The following is a 10,001-nucleotide window of genomic DNA, read 5'->3' as shown; positions in this document are numbered from 1 at the left end:
TCAAGTGACAAGTGATAAAAATGATGATATTATTTCTCAGCTAAGACGGGACAGTCTCAGAACTTTAATGTTGAACATTCTGGCAAAAGTTCTCTCAAAGTTATGATGCTTCAAAGGTTCATTCAAAGTTATGTGGTCTTTGAACGTTTTTCTGAAACATTTTAGTAGGATGGTTTTCTGGCTGATGATACATGGGGAAACTTTTTGAGCAATGTTGCCGGGCAACTTTGGGCGATGTTGCTGTCAACGGGCAATTAGGTGAGACACAGGGCCTACAACCGATCTAAAGTATCCAGATAGAAATTTGTTACCCATCCTCAATGGGAAAGTGCCTAAGCAACATTGCTCAAAAAAAGTTGCCCTGTGTATCTTCAGCCTAACTTTTAAAAATGTAACTTACTAGTTTCAGATAACTGAAAGAATATTCAAAAGTAACATTGCCGTAATGTTTTCTCTAAGATTCAAATAACGAAGAAAATATGTTCAGAGAACATTCAAAAATAACGTTTTCATAACTTAATGTTTGCTTAATGGTTTTTAGAATATATTTTTGTTAACTGGGCTGGTACATAAAAAGATGCATCAAGGCTGTTTAAAGTCATGTAGACATTCATTGAATGAGTGATTCAGTAATAGTAAGCACATAAAAAGAAAAGATAGTCACAAGCCACAAATATCACAATCATAAATAAACTTTGGAGTATAACGTGGACAAATGTCAAGACATCAAGCATATTTTGTGTTCTATTCCATTTAGCCTTAATTACATAGGTCATGTTGCTGCTTAGTGAAAAATAAAATCTCGAAAAACCAAAGCAGATTCCACAGATTGAAAATTGTCCTGCCAAAATATGACTTTTAAATGTCTGCTGGATGGTAAGAAATAAAAAAAAAAACTTAAAACAATAAAACTTACCTTCATATTCAATACCATTATATTCAAGTTGTTCTCTTTTTTCACAAGAGTTGATTTTAAACTAAATACAGAGAGCATTTCAAATATTTAAACACATATAGTAATATCTGTTTTTGTTTGCTAGAAATGAGCATAAAAACATCTGGCAAAACTGTATATAAGCACAGATTTGTGTGCAATGACTTTGCTGTTTAACTACTTGTAAGTCCCACATGCAGTTGCATTCAATGCATAATGTCCATTGATGTAAGTTCAAAGGAAGTGCATGAGTACAGACAGTAAAAAGAGAGAGAGAGAGAGTGAGAGAGAGAGTGAGAGATGGAGGGGGATAAAAGACAGAGAGGTGCCAGATGTTTATGCTGTAGCTCCACATAGTCTGACCGCTGCTGAAATGTCTTTGGTGTCCTCTGATCGTGCCGAGACCACAAAAGGCCAGGTCTGTGGAAAAAGAATAAAAAAGTCAGCCACATATTGCTGGTAAAATGCCATAAGATGCAGATGAGAATGCATGTAATGCTCAGTGTGCTGTAAAGTATTACTTTTATTTTTAAATATTTATACAATTTATTTTAATATGTTATTATTTATAATTAATATAGAATAAAAAACATTAAAGAAACTAATATATATATATATATATAAAAATATACTTCAGTTTAAAAATATAAATGATATATGATAATTGAAATTATATATATATATATATATATAAAAACAAATATACTTCAGTTTAAAAATATAAATGATATATGATAATTGAAATTACATTATACATTAATAAAATGATAATCTATATTTAATACAGTTAATACAGTATATGTGCTGTTACTGTAATATGTATATAAAATATGTACAGTATTTTGTATATGTAAAAATACAAAACAGTATACAAAACAGTATTTTGAATATGTAAAATTAATTTAATTTATATTTATTACAGAATATTAAAAAGAAAATACTATATATATATTTAGGGGTGTAACGGTTCTCGGTAAAAAAAAATTGAATCGTACCGTTCTCCACCCATGGCTTGGCATGCACTTGCACCATGGTTCAACTTAAATCTGACAATGCATGGCTTGTTAAAAAATATCAGCGTAAAACAGAAAGATTTCAGCTAATGTATGTTTCTTTCGATGGATACGCATTGTGGCTTCCCAATACATTACAACAACAGCGATGAAAAAAGGGAAACAAAACAAGGACAAACCAGTCACCCTTTGTTAACTTTGTTCAATGTGAGTGCCTTACTTTTTTGTTAATAGTATATATTTTATATGTTTACAAAATTGAATATAGATTATGTAATACTGAACAATAAATCTTCTCGACCAGATGAAAATCCTGTGATAAACACTCACTCATACCAAGTTTACAGGATGCACAAAGCTGTTCTCATATCTGTCCTCTTGCAAGAGTTGTCTGAGGTGAGAAATGTAGCTGGATGCCAGACGCAGCGTGTCCAGCTTTGACAGTTTGGTGTCGGCCGGTACCCACGGCAGGCTGGTCTTCAGCCGCGAGAACGCTTTACTCAGAACCCTCATGCGTGCCCTCTCTCTGGCGTTAGCTGCATTTCTCTGAGACTGTCTGCCATCCTTCGCCCTCTTCATTTGTTGCATGTTGTTGTTGGCAGCAGCTCGGGGTTGTTTGGTCTTTGCTTTCAGACTGTCATCAATACTAAACTCATCTTCTGAGTCTTCTAGAGAACGTGTGTCCATGTGAGCGATTGACAGCTCCTGGAGATCTTCAGGATCACTCACCGAACCCGTGGACATCTCGACTACAACTGCTTCAGAGCAAAGAACTCAATTTTCTGCTTTTCAATCGTATATATTCAGCGGCCTTGCTGTAGATTCAGAGCAACAGGTGCTGCCTTAATTTTAAATCTCTGTAAAAGAAGCCCAGGCGAAAAAGGCGGTTCAATACAAGGTCATTAGTTAAAGTCAATCAGCATCTTCTGAATGTAAATAGTTGTTAAAGTAGACCAAGCAGACTGTATCTTCTGCCCGTCTTCACTGAGCATCTCAGAGCTTGTTCTGTGGTGTACCAAGCACATTTAAGGTTTGGGGTTTGGCAGGGTCACTCTGGATCAGGCATTTCTCCTCCCCTTTTCCCCATCTAACTTTTGGCAAGACAACTTGACACAGTGGCACTGACAGCATATGCAGTATGATTCTATGGAATCTGCCATGAACTAACGCCATGAGATTTTTAACTACACCACATAAAACAGCTTGCAGATCTGGTTATTTATTGGTTTATTATTATTTATTAAATAATAATTCAATCATAATAATCACATAATCCCTCAGAAATCATTCTAATACACTGATTTAGTGCTCAGGAGACATTTATTTTTATTATCAGTGTAGCTGCTTAATATTTTGTGGATACAGTAACACACTACTATTCAAAATATTAGGGTAAGTGTTTTCTATTTAAGAAATGAATACTGTTATTCAGCAAGGACACATTAAATAGATCATAAGTGACAGTAAAAACATTTATAATGTTGTAAAAGAGTTCTGTTTTCATAAATGCTGTTCAGTGAATTTTCTATCATTCAAAGAATTATGGAAAAAATTAATCACCGTTTTTATAAATATATAAGCAGCAAAGGCTGTTTTCAACAGTATAACAGTACAAACTATTATTAATAATTGAGCGCCAAATCAGCAAATTAGAATGATTTCTGAAGGATCATGTGACACTAAAGACTGGAGCAATGGCTGAAATAAAATGGATGAAAATTCAGCTCTACAGGAATAAATTAAATGTGAAAAAAAATATTAATATAGAAAACTGTTATTTGAGATTGTAATAATATTTCACAATATTATTATTTTACTGTATTTTTTAAATCAAATTTGGCATAAGAGGTATATATGCAAATAATATATAAATTTGTCATTAAAAATTCTGAATACATGCACAATAAATGCGCGCACACACACATATAATTTAATATTTATCAATAAGAGTTTAATGCAAATTAAATACTCATTTAAATTCTAAATGTATGCACATAATTTTTTTTATTATTAAATGTATAAAATAAAATATCCAATAAATCAGCTTTAATCATGGAAATATGTTTATATGTTTTTTACATTACTTATAATAAACAATTAAATAAATAGCCTAAGTAAAGAATCATAAATATAAAATATATAATAAATGTACTGAATCAAATTAAAAGGCATTCTCCAAAACAACCTGCTTTACACTAGTGTACCCCAAACCAACCTAGCCATACTTCAATTAAAATATTTAGTGTAAATACTGTGAAAAACTTAAGTTTCTTATTTCTCCAGTTCAGTGGTCAACCACGGTCCACTTAAATGCTTTTTCCCACATGCTCTTAAGCAAACAGAAATGTCTGAAGGCTTATCAAACGTTCTTAATCCACTGGCCATTTCACAGAGATATTGGGTTTCTGCTTGGTTAGAGCGCTCTCACACACGCTCGCTGCACATTGGCCACAGCTGTCAGCACTTTACATTACATCTGCAGGATGGGGGGCAATCGCTGGGACCCTCTGGCCGTGGGTGAAAGAGAAATACACATCTTGACATTTTTCACATGATCACATTATGCTCTCATTTGTCTCTCTTATCATACAGAAACATATAAGCATTGCACATGCTTGGCAAATTAAAATGATATTTATTTCATTATACTTGGCAGATGTCAGTTCAGCTGTGTTATAGGAAACTTTGTATGACTGCCTCTTTAGTGTAACTGTTCTGTTGGGCCTGCTCTTATTGGCAATTGAATGACACATCAAAGTGCGCCATAGCTATTTTGGTATATAAATTAAATAATTTTCAGCATTTTCAGCACTATACAAATTGTATGATTAAACACATGTAGGTTAGACATGCATATTATAAACTCTTCTCATTTAAGTTTGGACATTTTAAATACCACCAGACCTTAAAGAAGGGATACCTTCCTTAGCCACATCCCTAATAGCATCATCTGGATAAGATTACACAATGCATTAAAAATGTATCTGTATATCTCTCCACAAGACATGTACGCAACACGGGCATCTTTTATATGTCCATACATGAAGAGAGAAATTTCCTAAACCATAAAACCAAATTTCCCACAGCTGAAAGTTTCTCAGCATCTCACAATATCACTCAGTAAACTAGATATGTACGAGTTTTCATTCGCGGCTAATGAGTGTGAAATTAAGATTTTATATTACAGCGGTCACCCTCAGCCAACAATTATCCAAAAGCACAGCTGACTCGCATGCTCCATTTTTGCAGAGGGTACATGCCAAGTGTAGACAGCTTTGGAATAACCTACAATAAATAGTTTATGCTTCTTGCTCTGTGGAATTCAAGATATTCATTCTTACTGTAAGGGCCCATTCACACAGAACACCTTTTTGTGTACCATTTTCAACAGTTTTCTATATGCAAACATGTTTTAGACGGAAGTCTTTGGACACGTATTGCTTTTTCAGCATCTTGAGCATGAGCACTTGTGTTTTAAAGTTAAAGTAAAAATGTTATACTTTATTTTCTTTTCTGCATTATTGCCTACCCCTGTTCTAAAGGTATATTTACCATTTGTAATGGAGTGAGGGTGTGTATTTTTTATTTATTTTTTTGCCTTGGTTTTCTTGTAGGTGCATGGCAGGAGAGATGAGAAACAACTGATTTAAATGTGGAGGTGGAAATGTAAGTGTTCCTGTTACAGGCATGAACAGGTTTTGGTACTGGTCTATTGTTACCTCGATCGAAAGGGATCTATCATGTCATTTTGGATTTTTCAGTTGGCATATTATGTACATTGTTATTTTGTGTAAAATCCCTAGAATTATGCAATAAACTTTATTCATTAAATCAAGATTTTGTTTTGGTCTCCTTATTTTGTTGTGCATGGCCATGAGTCGGCCGTAACATCGTTCCTCAATAATATCGCTGCCAAAATCCAGTTATTCCAATAGGAATCTGTGCAATCTGGAATTTCGCACAGAGATTTAGCAACAGTCATGCAGATTTGCCATACTGACCAACAGAAAGCTGCTTGGTTTGAAATAACAGACAATGGCTGAAATAGCGAAATTCTACAGGAAAATGGTCCATTGATTGTTGTCAATAGTGTAGCGAAGTATGAAGCACAGCTTTGTGAGTCACTGTTGGTGACTGCATCAAATACATGTGACCAAATTGAACCCGTTGTGAAATCTGTAAGAGGAAATCCTTTGCCTTCACATGAAATTCCCACTCACATTGATTCCAACTGAAATGTCTGGATTTTGCCCATGAAAACAACAGAAAATGTGTCTGTTCCATAATTCTAATTTCACAGCACCACATTGGAAAAAGAAACTGGGATGTTTCGCAATGAGAACCGTTCTCCCCATTGGTGAAAAAAGGCTTATAATTTTTATAGCCTTTATGAATTATAAGAATCTCTATAAATCTGCAGATGCATATTGCATAAGGCACAGTAGCAAGTTCACTGACCTGCATTTTCTTCCAGGATGAGCGTTAAAGGACACATTCACATGCTTTTATAACTATAGCAGGTTTAACTGTTTTACATGAAAATATTTGTTCACCCGATGGGAACCTGTTGCTCTTAGCTTGCAATGATTTAAACTAAAAACCACACCTCATTGAAGGAAAATCTGCAGGATCGAGATGCCTTAGTATGAAGTATAAGCAGACGCGTATGTGAGGCACCTTAGCATTTTACACTAATCTCTGCTTTAAACAACTGCATAAGCACGTCTTTCCCAAGCTTCCACAGAGGGACTAATTACATGGGAACAATGCTGCCCACGTTGCTTAAGGTCAGAGCTAACATGAGAAATGTGCAGTTGTCTGTCGGTAAGCATATTAAGGGTCGTAGTGTGGGCAGTGGCTCTTTTCCTTCTTTCTCTCCCTCTGTTTTGTGTGAATGAGTAAGCGGGACAGGTGCAGGACTATGACATCAGCTATGCGCGCTCTCCTCCCCTGGTTCCCATGGTCACCACGCTCTCACAGCTGCAGTGTTAAACAAATGGCATGTAACAGCATCAAAATGGCCATTAGGAAAATCAATACGCCCCCATTTTAGTCAAGCCTCCCCCGCATTGAATCAAGTACATTTAATTGAATGATATAAGTGGCCGAAGAGTGAACTATCCATTTGCTCCCAGTTCCAGCCTGATGTTGATGGGAGTGAATCTAAAAAAAAAAAAAAAAAAAACAACAACAACAAAAAACCTAAGAACATGTCCAGATTATACCTTACCCTAAAATCAAATTAAATGAGTAGATTTTGAATTAAAAAAAAAGGATGCTTCTTTTAAAGATTTTCATTACTGTACAGAAAAAAAAAAGATTTTTTTTAATTATAATATTAATAAATGTTTGGTGAGCAGCAAATAGACACTGAAGACTAAAGTAGTGGCTTCTGAAAATTCAGCTTTACCATCATAGGAATAAACTACATTTTAAAATATATCCAAATAGAACAAATTTTTCTCTCTTTTCTTTATACAAAGTACAACTTATTATTTTTATTTTTGAAACTATATATTTTTAACATACTTTATTATTTTTATTTTTGAACTAATATACAACGCGGTCTAGATGGATGAATCTGCTGATCAAATCTGATATATGAAACTACTTAAAAAATCTGTGACATAGAATCATTTTAAATCTGCTGATCAAATCTGTGATATGGAATGATGTGAATGCTCTGTGACTGAGATTCTTTTTATATCTGTCTAGCTGAGATCTGAGTGGTGGGTGTGAGAAATGCTGCTTACCCTTTGGAGGAGGAAGTGATGTATCTGGGCTCTGTAAACTCCTAATGCTATGAAATACTGACCAGAAGACAGATGAGAATCGTTGTTTTTCTCTTATTTGCCTCCAAAGCCTAAGAAGAGCTGACTGGGGTTCAATGTCAGAAAAACTGAGACTCGAAGAACTGAGGTGGCTTGAACACAATATTAGGCATTTCATTTATTTTCTTACAAATGTTCTATTTTGTTTTTTCATGCATCAAGCACATGCATTGCAATAAAGATATAAGTTTAGTATTGCTTAAAGTAACCAAATCTAAAGCAAATCCATTCCATACGGATACTGTGATCCTCGTCATCAAATTTACCACATCTCATCATGTCCATGCAAAATCACAAAGTGATTTTTACAGTGTTCTGGCCATGCAGGTGCATGTCTTAATCTACTCCCAACTTGAGGGACTTGTTTAAGTCTGTGAAATCACCATTGACAATCTGATCAACAAGATGGTTTTATTAAATGCCGCTTTCATGGGAATCTCATCATGATGTAATGGTGGATACACTAAAAAAAAATGACTAAAACAGACCCAAAAATGAGAGTTACACACTTGTGCTCCCCTTTGGCAGAACTACTTTGAAATTAGTGTTTGGTATGACAAGGTGTCTCAGGGTTACTACATCCGGGCACGAGGCCAGATGAAATTCACATGGTATTTTTTCTACTCGTTGAGCACAAATGTGGACCGATCAGTGTTATAAATCTATATGTGATGCATCACAGAGTTTGTAAGTATGAATTAGAAGCTTGTCAGTGCATTAATTCCAAATGCTTTTCTCATCTTCAGTACTGATGCTATAAGATCTTGATTATGTATTAAACCACTAGATATCATGCAAACACTTCTCTTCAGAGTTCATTACAAACTTTAAGTGGATTAAATAGACTGGCTTATATATTATCAGTGTAATCTTCTAAATACATTATGAATTTATGATTACACAATTACACTTAATCAGATAAGAAGAACAACTAAAAGTAATATACTAAATCACAACAAAATAGAGTCGATATAAGTAATGATGGCTGGTTATTTGGCTTATATTTACACATGATGTCATCATCTCTAATATCACTTCTTTGCCTTAATAGCTTGCAGCAGCGGGACCCATTTTGACTTCTGAGATGAGGAGGAAGTGGGCTGTTTCAGAGCTCTAGGGTTATGTGGGCCGTCGTATTCATCAGCCTCAGAAGTGATTTCCATCTTCTGGATGATCAGCTTGAGCAGGTTATGCTGTTTCTCCAGCACACAGGACATCGCTTTCAACCTGAAGGGAAGAGCGGATCAAATGCATTCTATATCGTATGTCTGACAACTTACATAGGCTTAAATAGATGAGACTAAAAAAAAGAAAATGTTGCATTAAAATGCTTTTTTTTTTGTTATGAAATTATGAGCAGACTGTATTTGAAATATTATTTTGAAAATTATATATTATGAACGGCATTATCTGAATTGCTCTAAAACGTAAGGTAGGTGAGAAATGTGAACCAGAGCTGTGTGCCATTCATATTTGAATTGCTAAAAACTTTTAAATTAATTTGAATTTAATTTAAATTCATGTCGCAAAAAGAATGTGCTTTATGAATATAAATGTGTAGTTGATAGAGCATTATAGCTAATGAACACTAGAGGATGCTCTCTCACAAGTCTGAAAGGTTTGTGGCAGTATCATTTTAGTATCATTGTTTTATTATTTAAGATTTTAGCACTTTTGTGGTGTTTTAGTATATATAGTTTTGTCATATATATATTTTTATAAGCATATAGTTATTATATTCATTTATTATATATACATATATGACAAACAACACCACAAAAGTTAAAACAAAAATAAAAGAAATATATTAATAAATATTTTATAACTAGCCTAAGTTACATATACACACACACAAATAAACAACATAATAATATATAGTTCTGAAAGTTGTAGTTTAGTTTAGTTATAGTTAAGAATTATAACCCTGGTTTGCAGTTTTCATACTCAAAAACAACCAACAACACAGAATTATAACCCTGGTTTGCAGTTTTCCGATTTTAAAACAACCTACAGTACATCTGCTTTATTCTCACTTACATGCATCCACCTGGTTAGATATTAAGTTTTTAGTGGATAATTTTCTAGCACATCACACACAAATAAAATAAAATAAAATAAAATAAAATAAAATAAAATAAAATAAAATAAAATAAAAAAAAAAAAAAATAGGCACTGAACACTCGAAATTTACGTTCAAAATAACCTTTAACACAACTCAAAGTA

At 33.9% G+C, this 10,001-nt stretch overlaps 2 protein-coding genes across 5 annotated transcripts in view; both read right to left on the bottom strand.

The window, feature by feature from the left end:
* Positions 1-1,010: 1,010 nt before the first annotated feature.
* LOC109051237 (musculin-like) lies at positions 1,011-3,123 on the bottom strand. Its single transcript, XM_019068793.2, has 2 exons — positions 2,284-3,123; positions 1,011-1,354 (listed from the first exon to the last, which is right to left on the bottom strand). The coding sequence occupies exons 1-2, from the start codon at positions 2,689-2,691 to the stop codon at positions 1,271-1,273; spliced, it is 492 nt and encodes a 163-aa protein (XP_018924338.1). The 5' UTR covers positions 2,692-3,123; the 3' UTR covers positions 1,011-1,270.
* Positions 3,124-8,175: 5,052 nt separating this feature from the next.
* LOC109051059 (transient receptor potential cation channel subfamily A member 1-like) overlaps positions 8,176-10,001 on the bottom strand; it is a 69,677-nt gene continuing 67,851 nt past the window's right edge. For all 4 annotated transcript variants that reach the window (XM_042714209.1, XM_042714210.1, XM_042714211.1 and 1 more), the window contains one exon: positions 8,176-9,005. In XM_042714209.1, the coding sequence (XP_042570143.1) occupies positions 8,810-9,005 (196 nt within the window). In that variant the 3' untranslated portion in view covers positions 8,176-8,809. The remainder of the gene's footprint in view (positions 9,006-10,001) is intronic.

This window comes from Cyprinus carpio, chromosome A24 (assembly GCF_018340385.1).
Source record: "Cyprinus carpio isolate SPL01 chromosome A24, ASM1834038v1, whole genome shotgun sequence".
NCBI lineage: Eukaryota > Metazoa > Chordata > Actinopteri > Cypriniformes > Cyprinidae > Cyprinus > Cyprinus carpio.
This window is presented reverse-complemented; position numbering and strand designations above follow the sequence as displayed.

What these genes read in the sequence shown, in the direction of transcription:
- LOC109051237 (XM_019068793.2), bottom strand. Translation starts at nt 2,691, where the DNA reads ATGTCCACGGGTTCGGTGAGTGATCCTGAAGATCTCCAGGAGCTGTCA. An exon ending in TTGTGCATCCTGTAAACTTG is followed by an intron (nt 1,355 to 2,283) that starts GTATGAGTGAGT and finishes CTTTTTCCACAG; the next exon opens with ACCTGGCCTTTTGTGGTCTC.